This window comes from Coregonus clupeaformis, chromosome 19 (genome assembly GCF_020615455.1).
Source record: "Coregonus clupeaformis isolate EN_2021a chromosome 19, ASM2061545v1, whole genome shotgun sequence".
NCBI classification, from domain to species: Eukaryota; Metazoa; Chordata; class Actinopteri; order Salmoniformes; family Salmonidae; genus Coregonus; species Coregonus clupeaformis.
In genome coordinates, this window is record NC_059210.1 from 28671237 (window position 1) to 28697371 (window position 26135).

The following is a 26135-nucleotide window of genomic DNA, read 5'->3' on the forward strand; positions in this document are numbered from 1 at the left end:
TTAAACTAATGAATTTAAATAATTGAGAACATGCATAGATGGTTTGATTCACATCAGTTTAGTTCGGGTTCAGTACAGAGGGAATCCGTATTCTCAGGGGTGTACACTGGGACAGCACCTGAGGGCAGATTTCATTGGGCTAATTCAATATCCCTCAATCATTCACTGAGCTATCAATACCTTGTCAATTATTCACATTAATTTATAGGCCCGTTCTCACAATGGTCAGAGAGAAAATCCTTGAATCAGGAATCATTGACATTTTAGTAATTTAGCAGACGCTCTTATCCAGAGCGACTTACAGTTAAGTGAGTGCATCCATTTTCATACTGGCCCCCCGTGGGAATCGAACCCACAACCCTGGCGTTGCAAATGCCATGCTCTACCAACTGAGCTACATCCCTGCCGGCCATTCCCTCCCCTACCCTGGACGACGCTGGCTAATTGTGCGCCGCCCCATGGGTCTCCCGGTCGCGGCCGGCTACGACAGAGCCTGGAATCAAACCAGGATCTCTAGTGGCACAGCTAGCACTGCGATGCAGTGCCTTAGACCATGTACATGTGAATGGGTTAAAATGCCTGGTCAATTGGTCACATAATAGATTTTTCTATAATTGTGCTATCATTAAGCACCCAATGATAAGAAAATAAATTAAAATTCCTGGATTTCCACAATAACTCAAAATCCATCAATCATGGCAAACCTACAGCACTCCATGATGAATTTCACAGTGTACCATTGACCCCTGCTTCTTTGAGGCAGAGTTGATACTGTAGAAGGATTATTCCATCTCCTGGTCCCCTCCTGGGTGCACTTGCTCTCTGCCCCAGGGTTTGTTCAAATTTAATCCAGCCTCTGGTCCTGGCAGCAATTTTTAACCTCTCCTCCTAACTTTACTCTCTCTGCTCCTTCTACTTCCCAGCAGCTTGATGAGTCAAACCCAAGAGGACCATTAAACATCTCCTCTTCTTCCACTGAGGTGGAGAGCCATGGCAGATGCTCTATGCTTCCAAGGGGGCCAAGAGGATTAAGGCATGTAAGTACTGTATCTGCTCCATTCATCACCTATGAGTCCCAAAACTACACCCAGCCTTTTCCAGCACAGTCCTCAACTAGACGTGAGTAACAGTGTTTTGTATGTAGAGACACTCACATTAGTAATAAACCCAGGACACAACAAGGACAATCTCGTCATCAAAACAGACAATAAAATGAACCTGATTTGCAGTCATTACTTTAGTTAATTGTGCTATTAGAATATTACACAGCTTGTTATTCAACGTTAGAAGTCAATTAATAAGTGACTGATGCATGTATTTGGAGCCTGTCAAATTGATTGAGTAAAGCCCTGAATGCCTTTTTCAGTATGCAGAGGTTCCACTTTTGAATTGTAGACTCGCAAGCATGAAATTCTGACCGAAGTCTGAACATTTAACTAAAAACATTACATTTCCGACATCTAATATATCAAAGGCAATTTAGGAATATGTCCCTAGATGTTGTTCTATTTGACATTTCAATTATGATCCACCATTATGTCATATATTTAATTAATTACTACCGTATTTCCCATTTCTGCTCATTTATTGAATTCGATCACCAGAACTTATGGATCTGAAATAGCGCTGTCAGTGTTGATGTGCTGTATCCCCTCCTATTCTGTTGATAAACAAATATATCGCAAAAATTGTGCAACAATGTCCCGGAAAAGCAATTCCTCAGACCGTCACAACAATTCCCGGCATCATTTTTCACATCCGGAGAGAAGAGTAAGGAAATTTGACTGCTTTCCTGAGCAGAAGGAATGCAGGGACCATACCTAGCTGTGTGGCATGACCTTTTCCCTCCCATACTCACAATGGATATATGCACAAATCCTTCATCATCATAATATGCATCCTTGTGAGCGCCCTTGTGTGTAGGGTTCTGAATTTTGTAACACTTATTTTTTTCATTATCTCTTGGTTCAAAGTTCATCTCATATTTCTCTTCAGGAACATCCCTCAGCTTCATCCCTCTTCAGAGTTATTTGTCTGGCATTAGAAGTCTGAACGATACATAGCATGAAGATTAACTTTGCACATTGACAGCTTTGCCACCTAAGAAGGAGAGATGGGCAGCAATAACAGACACCTGACCTTTGGGCCTAATATGGAAAAGTTGTATATTCACAAGGTAACCTTCACTGACGGCTGTGGACTTTCTGCTCTCCTTATGACGCCTCCCCTGACATTCACTCAAACCAAACCCATGGCCATCATACAGTACCAATACCTATAAGAGGTGCAAAGAAATCTCAACATTACATTTTATTAAGCAGGTATTAACAAATCAACCATACAATTTATATTCCATGTTATCTAACATTCTTAGGCACTATAACTGGCAGTGTCATGTTTCAGTAGGATTTAGACAAGCCAATGGATCATCCTGAATAACAATCAAAAGGGTCATTTCTCTAAACAAGCATAATTGGTCTTTGACTGGCACCTCGAAGCACCATAGCTAATATCCTAACAGTCTATGTGGTATCTCTACAATCAGGATCACACCAGAGACCTGTGGCTATGGGTTTCAGACAGTTCATAATTTCCTGAACTGAGGAGAAGAATAACAGAAAAAGTTTAACACGACAGACTGTGCTGAATAATTAAAGGAATGTGGATGCTGACAGACATGGTGAGAATGTGTATCATAAAGGCTGTCTGGCTCTACTAATTACTGTCCTCTTCAGAAAATCAAAATAATAATTGTGTGCATTAATTGTGTGTACTGTATGTGTCTAAGCTATTACTGACACATCCAGCCCTTTGTTTAGCATGGTCATGATCAGCAGGTCAGGATATGACATAATAGCAATAATAATAATAAAATGGAACCCAGTTGGGGTCACGACTTACTGTTGAGAGTTAGAATAGTACATTACACAAGATCGCCTCCCGAGTGGCGCAGTGGTCCTGGTTCGAATCCAGGCTCTGCTGTAGCCGGCCGCAACCGGGAGACCAATGGGGCGGCGCACAATTGGCCCAGCGTCGTCCAGGGTAGGGGAGGGAATGGCCGGCAGGGAGGTAGCTCAGTTGGTAGAGCATGGCGTTTGCAACGCCAGGGTTGTGGGTTCGATTCCCATGGGGGGCAAGTATGAAAATAAAAAAATGAATAATGTATGCACTAACTGTAAGTCGCTCTGGATAAGAGCGTCTGCTAAATGACGTAAATGTAAATGTAATCGCTCTGTACATATAATTGTGGGGGGGACATTATCTTTTTTTTAATCCAGTCAGATAAACACTCCAAACAGCCTACCGGACCGCTCGGAGGCGTCCGCATGGTCCTAAAGCACACCGAACCCTGATTTTGTATCATATTCCAATTATAAAACTGGGGGGGACAAAAATGCAATTTCAGAATGTGGGGGGGGGACATGTCCCCCAGTCCCCAGTGAAAGTTGCGCCCCTGGTTTTTAATCCCGGTGCTGAGTTAATGTGTGTTAATGTGTAGCGGCTAATTGTATAGCTAATAGGCTATGTGCTTGTAGATCGACTGAGGTGAATGTAGGTACAGCAACCAATGTGTTAATGGATGGGGTCATTTTTGCTTGTTTTTGCTGTTCTCCATTTTAACGTTTGTAAACTGTATAGAAATGCAGTAAATGAGCTTCAACTTTCTTGGATGTGTGGATACAGGAAATGCTGCACTTCATAGTGCCAGAACAGAGAAGGAGACCAGACCACATCATGTTACAGCAACTCCTCACTACTTCCCCTGATAACACCTGTGTGTGTGTGTGTGTGTGTGTGTGTGTGTGTGTGTGTGTGTGTGTGTGTGTGTGTGTGTGTGAGAGAGAGAGAGAGAGAGAGAGAGAGAGAGAGAGAGAGAGAGAGAGAGAGAGAGAGAGAGAGAGAGAGAGAGAGATACAGAAATACAGAGACCGAGAGAAGGTGTGTGGGAGAGAGATTTGCTTGCTACTATGGATAGGGAATTCTTATTTACCCAACGCACCTGCGTATCGTAGAGAGCAAGTGCCATAGCATAGGGCCATAGGCTATAAGACCCATCAAATCATATTCTTATTTTCTAGCCTAGAGGTGAAGAACACATTCTGTGTTAACAAGTCATATTTTTCTGAACTAAAATGTGTTCGATTTACCAAAGTGAGGTCACAGCAACCATCAGTTTCTCTGGGGCTCCCGGTGAATAGCGTTTAGAGGCAGTATTTTCCACCCAAACGCAACCCTCCGCTGCCACAATCTCATCTCGCGCCCTCGAAAAAAAAAAACATGCCCCGGGGCTCAAGGCGGGCAGACTGAGGGAATAAAATGCCACTTCTGACGGGCTGTCAAACTCCCACATATTTCCAAATGAACTAGAATACATTATAGTGAGATGAGAATAAGAGAAAGGTGCGCGGCTCCGCCAGCGCTTCTTCAATAGCGTCGTTTCATGAAACAGTGCATGTCAACACATTTCATGTTAATATTATGGGCTATGTTCTCGATCTTTCATTTTAAATTACTGCGATCTCACAATAATGAGACATACATCTGATATGCAGGCACATCATTATTTACAAACCGAAAAAAATATATCAAAGGTTTATAACCTACTAGTTGAATATTCAAACACATATGAATGTGTGTTAGTCCATGCAAATTGTTTATAGATAATACAAATCAGACCCTATACTTTTTCAGATTGATACAGATGCGTCAGGTTCCGGCTGGTATAAAAAAAATCCCCCTATAAATCTATTGGTTGTGGTCTCGGCGGCGCCTCTATCCAATGCTTTGCTGATGAGGCTGCAGTTCTATTTGGGAAGTTGGCAGCTCGCGACAAGCGCTTTACTCTCACACTCGCAGTTCGACTCTGGAATTATGAGCAGAGCTGGTCAAACCTGTACCTTGTTTTGAAATTTATTCCCAGAGAATTGAGACAATGGAGATTGGCATCCGCATCCTCATTGCGTTCCTCGTCTCACAGGTAAGCAGGAGCGTTTTATGTGGCATTGCATAGCTCCCTCCCGCATCTGTTCATCAATGATTTATATTCTGATCTTTAACATGCCACTTAACTAACTGCAAGGGGGTAATGCTTATTTGAATTGCATAGCCTACGATATTTCATGCTTGTCTACATAGATTGATTGAAACCTCAATATAAAATAAACTACATTAAGTCAATATAGCTTAATGATTTCAGAACGGTGAAACAAACAGTAACTTAATACCACGAAATATATAAATGTGAGGCAGTCGATGAATAATACTGCCAATGTTTTATATGTCGCATTTGCGGCACCTAGTCGTCTTGGGGAGTGAGTGTCGAGTTTGGCATTAATCTGCAGTGGTCAGACACTCGGTTTAGGGATGCCGTTCACATTTAGGCGTCCATTAAGGGCATTGGGGTAATGTGTGGAGCTATGTGCAAATCACGGCCGAACTCTTGTCCCCAGCCACATCTATATTCCGCTCAGCTACCAAGTTGAGCGTTTCTTTGGCTCTGTCTGTCTTCATGTGGGTGAACGAACGGTGTGAGGGGAGGATTCACATGGCAGGCAGCTCTTGAGCTCTCTGAGAGCATGACTGAAGCAGTCAGCGTCTAACTTCAATAACAAGGCCAGGGTGGTACGGTAGGAATGCAATTTAGACGCATTTTCTTTGAGATATTTTCCCTCCCCGTTTCCCGTTGACAGCCCCCTCATGTAGGCTATACTTGGTCTGATAGCTCGCTGCCAATCTTATCTGGTATTCATTTGGAGAGACTGATAACTTGGAGTAGATGCCTCCGTCAATCACACGTTGCTCTATTTAAGTGCTGAAGGGCAGCATAGCTGAATAATGACACAGCAAAGTCAGCTTAGTAGGCGACCAATTTTCAAAGCCTTGATAGTTGGTAGGCTACTGTTGCTCATCATTGCAGAATTAAGTCGCAATGAAAATATGAAACATGGGGACATTTTACAAAGGTGTGCACTCCACAGGTGCTGTCAATGTCCTTGTTTGAGACCTGGATTCCTAGTAGGCAGCATCAAAGGTGCCCGCTGTCCCGTGAACACCCAGTTGTCTCTCTCTATCAAAGGGAAAGATACAAGCAGTGACATGTGCAGAATTAATGGCGGACTTTTCCTCAGAATTTGAACCATCACCATTGGTAGCTTTACTTTTCATATTTATAAGTGTTGATAGATTACATGGTTATTATTTTGTATTGGAGCCCAGATGTTTGTTACTCACCTTTTGCTATGAGTATCTGCATTCTCAGGTTACCAAACAGTCTCAGTATTATACTGCTGCTAAACTTGCACAGCATTTATTTCCATTGATGTCTGGTTGATGGCAGAAATAAACATACATTGTTAGATTGAAAAATAGAGTTAATCAGGTGCTGGCTGCTACATGTAAATGAAGGAGAAATAAAAGTGAATTCCTGTTGGCCCAAATGCCAGAACAACACAACATACATCCAAGTTCTTATAGCTGTTCCTTATGCCGCTACCATGTCCCGTTACCCCATGTGTAATATCCCATGTTAATCTGTCTATAACACACTGAATACAGGCCAATATCATTATATTACTGTACACACTGTGTGTGATCAAGTGAAACACTGTTATTTATAGCAGGCAGCCCAGGTAGGACGCCAAGTTTGCCTCCAGAATAAGCTGCTGCTGTGTCCCCCCCCCACCATAAGTCCCTGTATTCAAAATGAAACGCTAAGCAGTCGAGAGCCTCAGCGATGATTCAGAAAAAGAACAGCATAGCCGGGAGGTGCAGGTGCCAATATTTCTCTATCTCTCTCTCTGGCTCTCCTTTTCTCCCTCCTTTTTTAAAAACCTATTTTTCTCTAAAGCAGTCGTGTGGAACTGGAGACTGTTTTTCCGTATTCTATTTCATGCACTTATCTAAATATTTCCTCAAAAGGCTCAGCACAGTGCACTGTGCAGGTGGTTTTAGGGAATGAAAAAGGAAAGATAAAGGGCAAGATGTGCCTCTCTTCTGTAGGATGACTGCAATACAGGCAGTCGTTATTTTTATTCCGCTAGCACCTGGCAGTCAGGAAGATAGATTTGTTGCTCTGGACGTTTATGGGGCTGGTGGTCAACAGACTGTTAAAGTCCCCTCTAAGCCAGCCTGCAGTGTGAGTGTGATAGGTGGGTGTTGGCAGGGTCTTTTAAGGTCATAGAGTCCAGGGGAATGTTAAAGTGACCGTTCAGGGGGGAATGGGAGAGCGAGCATTACCTTGGTGCCTGAAAACAGACAGACAGGAATGCCCACCTTAGTGACCCTCCTCTCCTCTGCCAACGGCTCACTCCACTGATCCAGCAGTATCAAAGAGAAGGGACACAGCCATGGCCGCATGTCAACTCCATTTATTACTGCAGCAACAGGTGCAGGGACAGGGGACTACACGCACACACTCCACTGCCTGCCCTTGGCCAGTTAGACAAATACACACACACTACACACACACACAAACACAAAAACACACATGCTCATATCACTTCCAAAATTCAAGATGCACACAAACAAATTTGATTTGCTGAGAAGATAAATCTTTACCCTACTGAGGCGAGTGCTCAGAGGTAGAAAACATCTCTGTTTTAGTGATCTTATCAAGTTTAGCTAAGCCAAAAAGTATAAATTCATCCCTCCCTCGCCCACAGACAGAATTCCCATCCATGCACTCAATTGACCCTTTAAACCAACTTTTGCATTGAACCTTAAAGTTTCGGAGACGTTTTGGATACAGAGTAGCAGCTAGCACTGCGATGCAGTGCCTTAGACCACAGCGCCACTCGGGAATTATGTCTGGTGTTTGGTGTTTTTAGGAGCTTTGTATTTCCTAGTGTTAATTATGTCTGGTGTTTGGTGTTTTGAGGAGCTTTGTATTTCCTAGTGTTAATTATGTCTGGTGTTTGGTGTTTTGAGGAGCTTTGTATTTCCTAGTGTTAATTATGTCTGGTGAAGGAGCACAATAATGCCAATGCAGGGCAGGTAATGATGGCAGTAAGGAGGGAAGCCAGTCATTAGTGCTGATGGCTATCACATACACTTTCGTTCTCTCTCTCTCTCTCTCTCTCTCTCTCTCTCTCTCTCTCTCTCTCTCTCTCTCTCTCTCTCTCTCTCTCTCTCTCTCTCTCTCTCTCTCTCTCTCTCTCTCTCTCTCTCTCTCTCTCTCTCTCTCTCTCTCTCTCTCTCTCTTCTCTCCGCTTTGTGAGGGGTGCAGCGCTCCACCCAAGGTCAGCTATGAGCCATGCTGGATGGACCTGATGCTTCTCCTAATTGCAGATCTCTCACCCCTGGATCTGTGTGTGGGACTGAGTTATAGATGAACACCAAAACAGCCTGTTATCACGTCATTATGGAAGGCTGCTTCTAATTGCTCAACCCTCAGCCATAAACACACAGGTCAGGTGGCTTGACCCCAGTGTCCTCCTACATGTCATGGATAAGCTGCGTGTCCAGTAGTACAGAGTGATTATGGAGACATTAGCTGTTGGAGGGTTGTTGGAGGAGTTGAAAGTCTTGCTCTCCAGTGGTGTAATGAAGGAAAGGTATCAAAGAAGAGAGCCAACCCTGTGATGTTAGAGACGTTGGAGAGATGTTTATTTGGGTGTAGCTGTTATTGATGGCAGCAATACCGGAGTAAAAGCTTCCTGTAAATGATGATGCTGAAGAAAATGCACGTGCATGTACGCACACACTCACACACAGACACACAGACACACACACACACACAGACACAGACACACACACACACTCACACACTGTCTTAATGGAAGACTAAGCGAAGCTGGGACCGAGCAGATCTCCAGTGCTCTCTCCCTTGATGATTGTGGTTCAGCGGTTCACTTTAATGGACTGTAAGGTCTTAACTCTGTTCACGGAGGGTTTGACCTTGTGGGGAAAGTGAACCATCCATATCTTCTCTGCCTGGAGCAAAGCAATTTAGCTCTCATGGGGATGGAGGGGTAGAGGACTGCAAGTTAGGACTGGAGGGGGACGTTTTCCCAGCCAGGAAACTCTGATAATTAGAGTAAATACTGTATGTCCCCACACAGCGAGATCTCCATTAGAATGTGTCCAGGTTTAATATCAGCCTGCTGTAGCCTAATTACACAAAATGCCAATGGATATCAATTCAATAAATGTGACAACTGAAAAGGCTTCTGTCTTGGGAAAATTAAATAATGGCTTATTTGTGTGCCTGTGTTAGTGTAGAGAGAGAAAGAGAAACATGTGAACTGGCAGACAGTGTTTGGCTGTATTTATGTTATGAACACACACACGCACAATCACACACACACACACACACCTACACACACACACACAAACATGTTTTGTTCTTCTATCCTAGTGGGGACCGAAAATTAACTTCCATAAAAAATCATATTTTCCCTAACCCCTAACCCTAACGTTAACCCATAACCCTAACCCAAACCCTAAACCTAACTCTTAACCCTAATTGTAACCCTAACGCTAAACCTAACCCGTAAGCTTAAAATAGCCTATGTCCCCATGAGGGAGAATTTTCCATGTTTTACTATCCTTGTGGGGACTTTTGGGGATTTTAGGTCCACTCAAGGAAAGAAGAACCAACACACACACACACACACACACACACACACACACACACACACACAGTAGAGTAGAGTAAAGTGGAGGAGGAGAGGAGATGGCAGTGGGATGGCGTCACCCTGTTTCCACGATGTCTTCATCTCTTCGTCTGTTTGCTGTCATCGTTCCGTCAGGCAGATAATTGCTGGGGAAGAACTGCAAAGCCCGGGACTCCCCAATCCTCAGTACAAACAGAAACAGCCAGGCAGCCAGTGAGAGAGAGGGAACCAGTGACTGTCTGAGGCAAAGCATACTGCGCTGCTAGCAGGCAGTCTCTGTTTTCATGCCAGACTCTGTCTGTATCTCTCTCTCTCCATTCTCTCTCTGCTCCCTCATTCTCTCACATTTAAAACATGTATTCATGAGTTCTCACGACTCACACTCGCTCTCTGTTTTTCCTGCCTCCCATTCAATTTCACCAACAACACAGACAGAACACATCCCAGTCAGAGATGCACACAAGCACACATTGTGGCTTTAATTTGTGTCTGTGTGTATGGGGGGTGAATTTATGACAGAGCACATGCTCATTATAAGGCTGTGTTCCAGTGTTCTCAGTCTGTGATGATTCCATCCCGTTGTATAAGGAAGAGCTGCTGTGTGTGTCTGTGAGGCTGAGACTATAGGGGATGGTAATGATCTATCAGTGTGTAGTGAGGTATTGATAGATAGATAGATAGAGAGAGAGAGAGAGAGAGAGAGAGAGAGAGAGAGAGAGAGAGAGAGAGAGAGAGAGAGAGAGAGAGAGAGAGAGAGAGAGAGAGAGAGAGAGAGAGAGAGAGAGAGAGAGAGAGAGAGAGAGAGAGAGAGAGAGAGAGAGAGAGAGAGAGAGAGAGAGAGAGAGAGTTGGTATTTTAGTGCTGCTGAACCCTGGGCAGGCATCATCTACTCAGCAGGCTCTGTGGGAGCCAGACAGACCAGCCAGCTGAAAGATGAGAGAGACGCTACATGAGGCATGGTAATATGGAGCTGCTTACGGTGCACTATCCCCCCTGTATTATATGGTCCCTGCTGTATTAAAAGAGTTGTGGAATACTAATGGGCGGCGTGGTGATGACTTTGGTGCTTAACAAGGAGAAGCGCTTCCCTCTGGACAGGGAGGTGTGTGTGGACGCATGGCGTTGGGGATGATGGATGACAGGGGGGAAGATAAGTGGGAGGCAGAGAGAGATCTGCATCTCCCTGATTTATGATGAGTGCTGTGTGTGTGTGTGTGTGTGTGTGTGTGTGTGTCACACTCCCGCTGATTGCTGCACTTTCACTGTAGCAAACTTTTGACATACTCACCTTTTCACTTCTCTATTTCTCTGCCTCTCTAACTCTGTGCCTGTGATTTTATGACTCTGTCCCCAGCCAGTGCGTGCGTCTCTGAGGGGCTGAACTCTCGTTGCCATTTCAATGTGGCCTAGCATTACAGCAGTCTCTTGGAACAAGCCAAATGGAACACTTGTTCTGAATGTAGCCCATTATGCCCTTTCCCTGCCACCCTTCCAGCTCGGAGAGAGGGTGGTAACCAGTGGAGACATTAGAGGCCATAGCTCTCTTCAGAGATAGGTGGTCCTTTTTCACCCCTGTCTTGTGCTCTCCCCCCTGCTCGCTAGTCCACCTGTTGCCTTTCATCTCCTGTAATCCACATCAGATGGTGTGAGCAGAATGTCACATCTGGGAGTGAGGGAATCAATCAGACTGCGCCACCCCGACAACCGCAGTACCTCCCCTGGCCTGCAAGATGGCGACATGGAGCCAGATATCCTATTGGGATGGAGACCGGGACAATGCTCTTCAGATCTACCTACCTACATACCCAGCCTCTTGTTTGAAGTGTGGATTTTCAAAAGTGCTTTGCCAAAGCAGATTGGAGATTAAAGGTGTGAACTTGGCCGTCAGAAGTGAGTTGCTGTCGGAGGACTAGGAAATAGAGCACACAAAGCACTATATTGGTGACCGAGGAAGTCGCTTGCAGGCAATTAGAATAGCTTTCCCCTTTCATTGCTTTTGATGTCAGCGTGTGGTGGAATGAGTGAGCCAGTGCTTTAGTCTGCCTTTGACAGGGGGCTGGAAGTTAAATTGATTTAATTTAGATGCAATTAATGTCCTCTTTTAAGGGTTTGGTAGTTGTGTATCGTGACTGAGTGGAGGCATTTCAGCCTATAATGCAGTCTGAAATTATTGGTGAAATAGAAGGGATGTTATTGCAATGACCTTTTCCATACCATAGTCATCATCTACCATATACAGTGGGTATCATAAGTATTCACCCCCATTGGATTTTTTCACATTTTGTTGCATTACAAAGTGGGATTTAAATAGATTTAATGTGATTTTTTGTCATTGATCTACACAAGATATTCCATAAGGTCAAAGTGAAAAGAAAATTCTTCAAACATTTACAAATTAATAAAATTAAATAACTAAAACATAGTCGTTGCATAAGTACTCACCCCCTTTGTTTAGGCTTAACAAAAACACATTTTTGGCTTAACAAATCACATAATAAGTTATATGGACATAGGGGTTGACATGATTTTTGAATGACTACCCCTTCCTCTGTCCCCCATACATACATTTGAAAGGTCCCTAAGTCAAGTAGTGAATATCAAGCACAGAATCAACTACAAAGACCAGGGAGCTTTTCGAAAGCCTCATAAAGAAGGGCAGTGATTGGTAGATGGGTAACAATAACAAATCAGACATTGAATATTTCTTTAAGCATGGTCAAGTTAGCATTATAAACTGGGTGGTTCGAGCCCTGAATGCTGATTGGCTGACAGCCGTGGTATACAGTGAGGGAAAAAAGTATTTGATCCCCTGCTGATTTTGTACGTTTGCCCACTGACAAAGACATGATCAGTCTATAATTTTCATGGTAGGTTTATTTGAACAGTGAGAGACAGAAAACAACAACAAAAATCCAGAAAAACGCATGTCAAAAATGTTATAAATTGATTTGCATTTTAATGAGGGAAATAAGTATTTGACCCCTCTGCAAAACATGACTTAGTACTTGGTGGCAAAACCCTTGTTGGCAATCACAGAGGTCAGACGTTTCTTGTAGTTGGCCACCAGGTTTGCACACATCTCAGGATGGATTTTGTCCCACTCCTCTTAGCAGATCTTCTCCAAGTCATTAGGCTTTCGAGGCTGATGTTTGGCAATTCGAACCTTCAGCTCCCTCCACAGATTTTCTATGGGATTAAGGTCTGGAGACTGGCTATGCCACTCCAGGACCTTAATGTGCTTCTTCTTGAGCCACTCCTTTGTTGCCTTGGCCGTGTGTTTTGGGTCATTGTCATGCTGGAATACCCATCCACGACCCATTTTCAATGCCCTGGCTGAGGGAAGGAGGTTCTCACCCAAGATTTGACAGTACATCGCCCCGTCCATCGTCCCTTTGATACAGTGAAGTTGTCCTGTCCCCTTAGCAGAAAAACACCCCCAAAGCATAATGTTTCCACCTCCATGTTTGACCGTGGGGATGGTGTTCTTGAGGTCATAGGCAGCATTCCTCCTCCTCCAAACACGGCGAGTTGAGTTGATGCCAAAGAGCTCGATTTTGGTCTCATCTGACCACAACACTTTCACCCAATTCTCCTCTGAATCATTCAGATGTTCATTGGCAAACTTCAGAGGGGCCTGTATATGTGCTTTCTTGAGCAGGGGGACCTTGCGGGCGCTGCAGGATTTCAGTCCTTCACGGCGTAGTGTGTTACCAATTGTTTTCTTGGTGACTATGGTCCCAGCTGCCTTGAGATCATTGACAAGATCCTCCCGTGTAGTTCTGGGCTGATTCCTCACCGTTCTCATGATCATTGCAACTCCACGAGGTGAGATCTTGCATGAAGCCCCAGGCCGAGGGAGGTTGACAGTTATTTTGTGTTTCTTCCATTTGCGAATAATCGCACCAACTGTTGTCACCTTCTCACCAAGCTGCTTGGCTATGGTCTTGTAGCCCACTCCAGCCTTGTGTAGGTCTACAATCTTGTCCCTGACATCCTTGGAGAGCTCTTTGGTCTTGGCTATAGTGGAGAGTTTGGAATCTGATTGATTGATTGCTTCTGTGGATAGGTGTCTTTTATACAGGTAACAAACTGAGATTAGGAGCACTCCCTTTAAGAGTGTGGTCCTAATCTCAGCTCTTTACCTGTATAAAAGACACCTGGGAGCCAGAAATCTTTTTGATTGAGAGGGGGTCAAATACTTATTTCCCTCATTAAAATGCAAATCAATTTATAACAATAAACCTACCATTAAAATTATAGACTGATCATGTCTTTGTCAGTGGACAAACGTACAAAATCAGCAAGGGATCAAATACTTTTTTCCCTCACTGTATGGTCTGATATACCAGTATTTATTTTTACTGCTCTAATTACATTGTTAACCAGTTTATAATAGCAATAAGGCACCTCAGGGGTTTGTGGTATATGGCCAATATACCACGGCTAAGGGCTGTATCCAGGCACTCTGCGTTGCGTCTTGCATAAGAATAGTCCTTAGCCGTGGTATATTGGCCATTTACCACACCTCCTTGTGCCTTATTGCTTAATTATATTATGCTGTGGATGATGTATTAAACCACCCAGACACATCAAAGATACAGTCGTCCTTCTGAACTAAGCTGCAGGACAGGATGTCACCATGAGGCCATTGGTGATTTTAAAACAGCTACGGAATTCAATGGCTGTGATCGTAGAAAACTGAGGATGGATCAACAACATTGTAGTGACTCAATAATGACCTCAATGACAGTGAAAAGAATAATAAAAATATACTGAATATAAATATTCCAAAACATGCATATGTTAGCAACAAGGCACTAAAGTAATAATTCAAAAGGAATACACTTTTTAGCTTTAATGCAAAGCCTTATGTTTGGGGCAAATCCAACACAACACATCACTGAGCAACTGCCTCCTTATTTTCAAGCATGGTGGTGGCTGCATCATTGTATGGGTATGCTTGACATTGGCAAAGTCTGGGGAGTTTTTCAGGATGAAAAGAAACGGAAGCTAAGCACAGGCAAAATCCTAGAGGAAAACGTGCTTCACATCAGATACTGGGAGAGGAATTCACCTTTCAGCAGGACAATAACTTACAACACAAAGCCAAATCTACACTGGAGTTGCTTACCAAGAAGATGTTCCTGAGTGGCCAAGTTACAGTTTCGACTTAAATCTGCTTGAAAATCTATGGTAAGACTTGAAAATTGCTGTCTAGCCATGATCCTCAACACCTTGAAAAGAATAATGGGAAAATATTGCACAATACAGGTGTGCAAAACTCTTATTAGACTTACCCAAGAAGACTCACAGCTGTAACTGCTGCCAAAAGGTGTTTCTAACATGTATTGACTCTGGGGGGTGAATACTTATCTAATCAAGGTATATTAGTGTTTTATTTTTCATTAATCTTAAAAAATATATATAATTTCTATTCCACTTTGACATTACAGAGTATTTTGTGTAGATCGTTGACAAAAAATAAAAATTAAATACATTTTAATCCCACTTTGCAACACAATAAAATGTGAAGAAATCAAAGGGGTGAATACTTATGATACGCAATGTACTTTGTTTTGTAACCCAAACAATGTTTGTTGTGTAGTAGCTCATCCATCATGTACCATCTTACTGTAATTACATACCATCAGACATGAGAAAGGCAAAGAATCCCTTTGAAGATTGTGTGACCGATGACCGTCACTTTGATATGAACATTATGTGATCCCCGGGACCACCCATACACAAAAAAAATGTATGCACGCATGACTGTAAGTCGCTTTGGATAAAAGCGTCTGCTAAATTGCATATTATTATTATTATGTGATAGTAACAGAATAGGCTATTAGAAATTGGGAACTGCTGTGCCTTTTTTGACAGATAAAACCCAGTCCATTTAATTTGTGTGTACAGAACACGTCTAAGTATAAAGACATATCTATTTAAAAAGAACTCTCTCTTGAATGCTCTTCTAAAGAACCCATTCTTATGCCACTGAAGTAGAAGAGAAGCTGTGATCGTTGGTGTATATAAATCCCAAAGCGTGTTAGTTATTAAGCGGCTTTGCATAGCTATTTTTGGGGGGACTGGAAGCTATTGTTCTGCAGAGGGAAGATGGATGGGCGAGTGTTGAGATAAGATTTAAAGGTGTCTGATTGCAGCTCCATCATGTGTTCAGTCAGGCACTAGTTACATATCGCTATATTACTTTTGACGATATATCATATGGTACCATTTTGACAATATCGCAATATTATTTTTGCGCTAGTTGGGTGTACCTGCACCAAAACTCCAGTATTTTTCCTTACATTTACATTTTAGTCATTTAGCAGACGCTCTTATCCAGAGCGACTTTCAGTTAGTGAATACATATATATATTTTTTTGTATTTTTTGTATTTTTTTCAAACTGGTCCCCCGTGGGAATTGATCCCACAACCCTGGCGTTGCAAACGCCATGCTCTATCAACTGAGCTACATCCCTGCCGGCCATTCCCTCCCCTACCCTGGACAACGCTAGGCCAATTGTGCGCTGCCCATGAGTCTCCCGGTCGCGGCCAGCTGCGACAGAGCCTGGATTCGAACCAGGATCTCTAGTGGCACAGCTAGCACTGCGATGCAGTGCCTTAGACCACTGCGCCACTCAGCTTGTTTGCCATCTTCTTTTTAAATAGCTGGCCAATATTAAATCATGGCTCTCTCTTGTCCTTCTGCAGCAGACACATGGTGAGAAATATGTTTGGACCATGGAATCGCAATAAAATCACAGTATTGAATCGCAATACATATGTGACCAACCGGCTCGATTCGGTCTTATGTAAAATTTGAAATTGTGTTTTTTACATTGGATAAAAGTACAGACTCAGAGCTAGAAAATGGTATATGGTTGAGGAACAATGGGAAATTAATTCTGCTTTGAAAGTTGATAAACTTGTAACCCCACTTTTGAGAAAATGGCACTTGAATGTTTTGGTGCACCTACTGGAGAGCATTTCTTTATCTACACCCATTCAGCATCGTTCACACCCTCTTAAGCCCCACCCATCTCTTTAAGGATTCACATATGAGGCCATGTGCTAAACAGAGTGAGTATGGTAGTGTACTAAACAACCAAATATTTAAAGACTAAAGGCTAGTTTAGACTATGTCTATTGACATGTCTGTAGACAGTTGTCGCAGTGACATCATGAACATTCTATTGTCGTCCGACATCAAAGTTGTCGTTGTTGTTATGAAAAAGTATAAACACAAAAACGACAGGCTGCATGACATCAGCAGCCTGGTGGTCCAAAATAGCATAGCTGGTATATTTTAACACCAATAAACCCATCCATTTAAAAATTAATTTAGTAGATGTCAATCTACCAAACCAGGCAACTAAAAGCAACTTTCTAAACAAACGTTTTGGTTAGTTTCTAGCTAATTTTTATTCATTATTACAGGAAAATAAACTCACAACAAGATAATTATTTACAAGTTAATGGCGAGCTATTTACAGAAAATAGCTTATGGTTGTGAGTGTGACTAAATAAAAGCAGGGCATTCTACCGGAGAATTTTAGAACTTGGACACTGTCTTGTTGGCCTAACGTTATATCCTAATTTGACATTGGTGCAGTTCATGTTGTTCTTCACATTACCATCTCTGGTAATCACACACTTTATCAAATAAAATCAACGTTTATTTGTCACATGCACAGGATACAGAAGGTGTAAACGATACAGTGACATGGTTACTTGCATAGTGGAGTCTTTTATTTAGACATGTGGCTAGCTAGCTAAACAATGAACCATAATCCCTACTCATCATGTTTTTTTTCCCGTTTTCTTAATTACTGTTTTTTTGGGGGGGGGTTCTTCATTTTTTCCCTTTTTTAGGGGGTAGATCAGCTTGAATATTACAGATAGATTGTAACTTCCATCAATGTAATTTTCTGCATCACTTCCAATCCCCCATATGTTTTTTCTCTCGCAAATATATATATATATATATATATATATATATATATATATATATATATATATATATATATACATATACATACATACACATACATATACACATACATACATATAAATACATATACATACATATATATACATATCCTTTAAAAAAATATATTTCTCTTTATTACTTTCCAACACCACCACCCCTCCCCTAATTGGAGTAAACTAGTGAACAACAACGCTTAGGCCTCTACTTCCAGCTTATACATACTATATACATTTTATGGACACAGTCAATTTTACAATAATTATATTTTGTTTGTTTTTACTCCTGAACTTCCTCTAGCCTCAACCTCTCCGATCATTTTCATGATGTCCATCCGGTTTGCTTCTATATGCCATATCTTTCTAACTGTGCTCTTTCACAAAAGCTCTCAACCTATAACCTATATACTTATTGTGGACACAGTATGCTTTACATTAGTTTTCTTGTTGTTATTAGTTGTTGTTAGTTGTTATTAGTCCCATCCTTCAACTCCATTCAACACCTCCCATCTATCTCTTAACACCATCCATATTGGATTTCTATTTGCCATATATTTTTCAACTGTACTGTGATGTTTCACAAAAGTTCTGAACCCTTCTATTCTCATTGTTTCTACAGATTGTAAATTGAAAATAAACATTTTTGCTAATAGTATTATTATATTATTGATCGATTGACTATGACTTTTCAGATCACCCAGTAATGCTATCTGCAGGGTTAGCTCCAGGTAAATATTCAATCTTTTAGTCATTCCTGGACCTGTGTCCAAAAACAAGCTGCGTTTGATTGTTAGTGTCTCTCAATTCCCCATTACATATATCAACAGTAGTACATTTACTGTTAATTCCTATAATTTCTAATCTATAATGTTTGTTTGGCTACGGTAATTTCTGTTAATGCGTTCAATATATTATTATTCCAGTCTTTTACGTTCTCATTGTCGGAGTGGACACATTGTTTGCAGAACATTGTTTGCTACACTTGTGATAAACAAGTTTTGGTTTATTTCATTCCATTTACGAGTTTTGTCAATTTAGTCATTGTCTTTTGTTTGGAGCGCTCCTGTCAATGTTGAGTAAGGATGCACACCTGATTACGCATAGAAGTAGGCCTGTAGGCTCCCTGGGCTGCGTGCAAATGTAGGCATACAAATGTGCCCATTTGGGGATCTGATAGTATTTCTGATTGGCTTAATGCAGCACCACTAATGAGCTGTGGAGCTTCTCAAAGTAATGTTTTCTTCACCTCAAACAGCAAGCAAACGAAGTCTGTTTTTACATCCATTTAGAATGACAATAGTTCCTCAGTGTATTTGAAACATCTTTCTAACTTTCTCCCTTTAGATAACAACTCAGCGTGAAAGGGAAAAATGTCATGCTCTGATCCAGTGGAAACGTCATAAAATAGGCCTACCTGATTACTTCTTATCCCTTGCGCAAATAGCCTGCAGCTGTGTCTGTTCCGAGCTCACTGGCACTGGAAACTCACAGGGCACAGAATATTTTAGACGATGTTGCAAGTTTGCTAGCACCTTTGGGCTGGACCCAAGTTAATAGTTTATTTTTATCAGGATATTTTCTACCTGCAGGCTGCAATGTTTTTATTTGTTGTCTTTATGTAGGCTATTTTTACAAAGCTGGCAATAGAAGTTACTTTTTAGGTTTGTATAATTTTCATTTAGATTTGGATAGAATTTTGTTTAACCACATGCCAATGATTTTGAGATATGAAGACGTTATTATAAATTAAATGAAACTGTTCCACGAAAATGTGCAAAATCATAACTGGCACGCAGATCAGTAGAAATTATAAGATAAATTGGCATTCCACATGAGAAAGGTTGCCCAATCCTCATGCAGCCTATTACCGGCAACTTCAGGAGAGCAATCGCAGAATCTGCAAAAGCCAGCAGCAGCGGGAGGATGGTAAAGGTTAAGGTTTTTTTCTTCTGGCTCCCTCTTTTGTGTCTTATTTCATCAAACAGTGCCCTTAAAGCATCAGACAAGGTCAATACATATAGTTGATTTTATTGAAAACACACAGGGTGTGTCTATATATGGAAAAATACACGTTTAAAAATGTAATTGGTCGAAAGAACAGACGACTTTTGGTCGACCAAGATTTTTGTTGTTGTCTTGGACAGCCCTAATCGCAATACATATCGTATCGGCACCTAAGTATGGCGATAATATGGTATTGTGAGGTCCCTGGCAATTCCCAGCCCTGTCAGGCATTCTGTCTTCCCAACACTCCCATCAACCCCCTGTCTGTCATTGGAGCAAGCATGGGGCCCTCTTAGTCTCCCTCAGGAGCTCCCAGCATGCCTCGGGAGATACACAGGCAGTACAGAAGTACAGTGTGGGGTATTCAGCAAAAATACACAGAATGTGTCTGAAAACGTTACGAGCTGTCAAATCCTTGCTACCTCCATCCATTGTTCGGCAGTTCCTCTCAAATCGCATTGAAGAAGTGGATCCAAGGTTCCTTCATTCTCCTCCTTTTGAGCGGAATTGAGGAAACAAGGACAGCTAGTAATATTTCTACCCACAGCCTTAAAGAACCAAATACTTCTCAAAATGACAGAAGTCCTTGGGAAACTACATTCCAAAAAATGCTGTGTTAAAAACAACCCAATTTGGGTTATTTGGTAACCCAGCGCTGGGTAGAAATTGGACAGAACACGTTGGGTTATTTTGACACAGCCAGAATAACCCAACATGTACCCAAAGGGATACTTTTGGATTTTGGCAATGAGGCCATTTATCTACTTCCCCAGAGTCAGATGAACTCATGGATACCATTTGTATGTCTCTGTGTCCAGTATGAAGGAAGTTAGAGGTAGTTTCGCGAGCCAATGCTAACTAGCGTTAGCTCAATGACTGGAAGTCTATAGGTATCTACTAGTATGCTAGAAGATACCCATAGGCTTTCAGTCATTGCACTAACAGTATTTAGCATTGGCCTGCGAAACTACTTCTAACTTCCTGCCCCGAGTATTTAACACAGGCAAACAGAAAGCCAAGTGCCAATCACTGTGAATGTTAACCTTCATAGCATAGCATGTTCAGACTCACTCAGCACATGGCAGGCCAGCATTATGACTCACTAAGCTCTAAGCAGACAGTAGGTAGGACTCCAGTTCCTGAAATAAAAGTTTCTGTGTTTGTGAGACAAGGGCAGATCCCGAAGGGGCCCAAGGCCGGGTCTTTTATACGAAAACGCCTGTAGAGTCCGAATGGTTTGAGCTACAAACTATAAAAAGCTATCTATGAAAAGCTGATACTCTCAAGCACACACACAGTTTTGCTCTATGACGCTCACAAGCCACACGAGTCGTTAGAAGGTAAGGGGTTCTTCTACATAGAAGATCATAGGAAATTCCAGGACCTAGTGTTTATAATGCTATAATAAACTCACATAGTTGCTGTCACAAACTCCAAACTCCACACAGTTGTTACTGACTAGTTGGATATATATTTCCCAGTGAGCAAACAATTTCTATACTTACAGCATTCATATAAAATCATTTTTATGAGGTTTTTACTTTGGCAGATATTATTTGTTTATTGACATTTGTCAATAAAACTCATGAATGCAACTGTTTATGTCAAATTGATTTGCGTTCTACTTGTAGCCCTGGTTGTCCTGAAAATAAAATGGTAAAACACTTAATTGTGAGGCTAGGTACTGTATAAGTAATAAATGAAAGCCAGATAAATGAAAGTAAGATAAATGAAAAGCCGATTTTTGCTGGGGTTTCGGGACTGATAGGGTTAACACTCATTCTCTCAATGTACACACAAGACTACACACATAAATGCACACACACACGCACGCACGCACGCACGCACACACACACACACACACACACACACACACACACACACACACACACACACACACACACACACACACACACACACACACACACACACACACACACACACACACACACAATACCTGTGCACACACAGAACACAGAGCACACACACATGCAATCACACATATGCATGCTCATTAAACATTTACCTTCAACCACATGCCATTATCTGATTTTCACGGCTCCTATCTGTGTGGAGTTTCAGTGAGCAGTCTAGATTTCTCTCTGGAACCACCGGACTGGATTTGATGTTCATGTCTTGGCTGTCATATCCTCTCCCCACCCTGCACGCTTTGGTGGACACAATTTTCCGCTGCGGTGGAGCCACACACGGTGGACTGGTTAGCTAGAGCCACACCGGGTGGCTGGTTATCAGTGTGTTGCACTGTTGAAGGCCTCTCTTGCACTGAGGGTCTGTCCGACCTCCATCAAAAACACCACCCCCTGCTTCTACACACAACATTTAAATCAGATCAAATACAATTTTATTTGTCACATGTACCGAATACAACGTGTGTAGACTTTACCGTGAAATGCTTGCTTATGAGCCCTTCCCAACGATGCAGAGTAAAACAATTATAATACAAAGAAAAATAGCATACCTAAACAAGCATACACACACACACACACACACACATAAGCACACACACACACACACCTATACACACACAGGCATACACCCAGTGACAACACACGTGGGTGTGTGTTGACAGTGTGTTGAACAGTGTGTTGATATTTGCGACTGCGACTCTGCTGAATGTTTAGAGCTGAATCGATGTGAGATAATTCGGTGCATCACAGTGCTAATGGAATCAGAAGAGAAGTAAGGTGTGGCTCTGGAGGAAATGCCCTGTTCATCATCCACTCAATGATTTCCAAATGTAAATGTCACACAGACTGCCCAGAGTATTTAACACAGGCAAACAGAGAGCCAAGTGCCAATCACTGTGAATGTTAACCTTCATAACATATCATGGTCAGACTCACTCAGCACATGGCAGGCCAGTATTATGACTCACTAAGCTCTAAGCAGACAGTGGGAAGGACTCCAGTTCCTTAAATAAAAGCTTCTGTCTGTCTAACACTGCTGGAAATATACTGCCTGTCAGCGCCATAGTCATTACTGAGTGATTCATGTTCCCATCCGTTTACAGTATTCTAATCTACCGGCTCTAATTTATAATGCAGTATTGATGATACCAATAGAGCATTTGGGGAATCAAATCATGACCACTTCATCAAGTCAGTCTATTCAGTAGTCTTTGACATGTATTGGGAGTCCATGCGCTTTTGGCTCCAATGTATTTGGTTATCTAGTGGGTCACAGACCCTATCTGTGTTATCTCACCAGTAAGAGAACCCATGGTCATTAAAGGCCTATTGTGGTGTGTAGCAGACATAAACTAGCATGCACTGCTTAAACTAGCATGCACTGTCTGATGATTTATTGCATGGTGAATCCTCCTGTCCCAGCACATTTACTACGTTCACATTCCTTTACACATGTTCTGCTGCAGTCTCTAACCCTCTCTGGGAGTGTACATCGTAGTTCTACGTTTCTCACTACTAAGTGCTTTTTGCATAAAATGTGTGCATTTGTTCTTTACTGTGTAGAGTACATTTACCAGACGCTCTTATTCAGAGCGACGTACAGGAGCAATTAGGGTTAAGTGCCTTGCTTAAGGGCACATTGACAGATTTTTCACCTAGTCGGCTCTGGGATTAGAACCAGCGACCTTTCGGTTACTGGCACAACGCTCTTACCCACTGAGCTACCTGCCGCCCCACTACCTGCCTGCCGTAGTAGAGAGGCTGTACAAAACAGGCAGGCTTCAAAGCCCACCATAATAACCAATGATGGTATTAGACTTTCATTGATGTTTCCTGATAGCTCACATTATAGAGCGAGGTATGTATTTCATCCTGTTTTGTACTTGGAGTTAGAGTTAGAGGGCTGTGGGTTACGACAGAGATCATTGCGGCACGGTCAGCATTTTTCATGCTGCGGATGGGAGCGGGCTGTCAGACAGACGACTTTGGGATGAATTTTTTTTTTTTCCATCAGATTATTTGGAAACGGTCGTCTTTCTGATTTGTATGGGTTAGCCTAGGCCTACTTATTGTATTAAAAGCACATCTTTGTCACATTATTCACACACACTCAGAATTCGCTGCTTCAACTTCAGTAGCCTACCTCACCTCTCCGAGTTGGGCGTGCAAGATCAAGTGTGCCTTGTATATGCGTGGTCTCAATGAAATAGAGTAGGCTGCCTATGCATGGGTGGAAAATCAGGTGGCGGTTATCTTTCCAAGGAAATAAAATAAAATATGATTAGACTATAGTTTACTACAATATCTGACTCTGTAAATAAATACTAATAATGAAAGAAGTGGAGGGCGCTCAACCAACGTGAGTCGAGGTGCAATCAAAAAATGCAATTATCATTGAAAAGGAAAACACGTGGACAGGCTACCATGGTGAGAGAGCGTTGCACTTTTTAATTTTCAATAAATATTGATTACACATGTATTTGTCTCTTCCTGCAAATCGTCCTCGTAAAAGGTAGGCTAACTCTTATGTATATGCAAAACGTAGCTCAAGAGAAAGTGCAAGTGTCGACTGTCATCATTCTTGCTGCTTCTAGTTCAGTAGCCATACCTGCGAGATTAGGTGAGCGTGTGGTCTCAATTAGATAGAGCAGGCTATAGCCTATGCATGGGGGAGAAACACGGGGCAGTTACTGTACCTATGGTTAGGCTATAGTTTACTACATTGCCTAGAAATAAATATTGATCACCCGTATTTATCTCCGTCTGAAAATCGTCCCACTCCTAAAATGTAGGCTATAAAAAGTCTCTCCAACTCTGCTCTCTTCAAACTACGTCTAGTAATACCGATAGCATAATATAATGGACCACGTGAGAATCTCTGGTAATTGAACCTATTTCTTAGGTTTTGCACATTTTGATATTGCCTATAGGGCGCAAAATTGCTGTGACTATGGCTGGCAAGTGAGCTATGTCACATATGCCTAAAATAACATTGCAGGACTGTGGTTGGGTTCGGACCAGTTCTTGCCGTAGCGGGTGGGAGTCGGACAGAAAGCCAGCTGGTGCTGGCAGGGTTCGGTATTAAAAGATGCTGGTGCTGGCAGGGTTCGGTATTAAAAGATGCTGGTGCTGGCAGGGTTCGGTATTAAAAGATGCTGGTGCGGGCAGGGTTCGGTATTAAAAGATGCTGGTGCGGGCAGGGTTCGGTATTAAAAGATGCTGGTGCGGGCAGGAGCGGGATTAAGAAATCAGTCCCACGCAGACCTCTACTTGAAGTGTCTCCTTCAAACTCCTCTCTGTATTCAGTGGGTATGTTAGCTATGCTACTTACATTCGGGAGAGACTCTTATTTAGAGATTTCAGTCCTCTCTTGACTTTGCAGAGTTGACAGTGTCACTTTCGATGTCAAAAAATCTAACTGAAAGGTTTAAAGAGAGTTTATATCACAGTCACTTTCCTGTCCTGACTAGCATTTTGCTTTAAATAGATCTCATCATATCTCATCATGTTTCCCTCCCTCTCTCTGCTGTGTCTGACCTCTCTGGGCTGTGCTGGCTCTGCTTGGCTGCCTCATGGAAAATTCCCCTTCTGTAGTGTGGTGTTCTCTCTTCACACCCCAGGACACATTATTGAAGGGAACGTAATGAGCATGTAGTGTCTGACCAACAGCTGCATCCCTCCCCAGCATACCGCAAGACTGCCAGCTCACTCAGAGGGCACTTAGGGGTCAGGAGCTCAGCCTCAGATACAGAATGGCTCTCTGATGATCACAAACTAAACTCTATCTCGCTAAGTAACATCTTCACAGTCTACTGTTTAAGACAAGGATGCTGTTTGAGAGTACTTGGACTACAGTGACTGGTTGTCAAGAGGAGAATTTTGAATAGTTTGATGTGACTGCTCCTCCATAGGTCCCCGGAGGTTTTAAGGTTGTTAGATCCCAGCTGGGAGTCCAACCTCAAGGCATACAAATCAAATCAAATCAAATCAAATTTTATTTGTCACATACACGTGTTTAGCAGATGTTATTGCGGGTGTAGCGAAATGCTTGTGCTTCTAGCTCCGACAGTGCAGTAATATCTAACAAGTAATATCCAACAATTTCACAACGTATACCCAATACACACAAATCTAGTAAGGAATGGAATTTAAGAATATATACATATATGGACAAGCAATGACAGAGCGGCATGGACTAAGATACAGAATAATATTATATAATAGAATACAGTATATACATATGAGATGAGTAGTGCAAGATATGTAAACATTATTAAAGTGACTAGTGTTCCATTTCTTAAAGTGGCCAGTGATTTCAATAGGCAGCAGCAGCCTCTAATGTGCTAGTGATGGCTATTCAACAGTCTGATGGCCTTGAGATAGAAACTGTTTTTCATTCTCTCGGTCCCAGCTTTGATGCACCTGTACTGACCTCGCCTTCTGGATGATAGCGGGGTGAACAGGCAGTGGCTCGGGTGGTTGATGTCCTTGATGATCTTTTTGGCCTTTCTGTGACATCGGGTGCTGTAGGTGTCTTGGAGGACGGGTAGTTTGTCCCCGGTAATGCGTTTGGCAGACCGCACCACCCTCTGGAGAGCC

At 42.3% G+C, this 26135-nt stretch overlaps 1 protein-coding gene across 3 annotated transcripts in view; it reads left to right on the forward strand.

Moving 5' to 3' along the window:
- Window positions 1-4774: 4774 nt before the first annotated feature.
- LOC121531835 (cadherin-13) overlaps window positions 4775-26135 on the forward strand; it is a 576485-nt gene continuing 555124 nt past the window's right edge. For all 3 annotated transcript variants that reach the window (XM_045227157.1, XM_045227158.1, XM_041837322.2), the window contains exon 1: window positions 4775-4978. In XM_045227157.1, coding sequence (XP_045083092.1) covers window positions 4934-4978 — 45 coding nt within the window. In that variant the 5' untranslated portion in view covers window positions 4775-4933. The remainder of the gene's footprint in view (window positions 4979-26135) is intronic.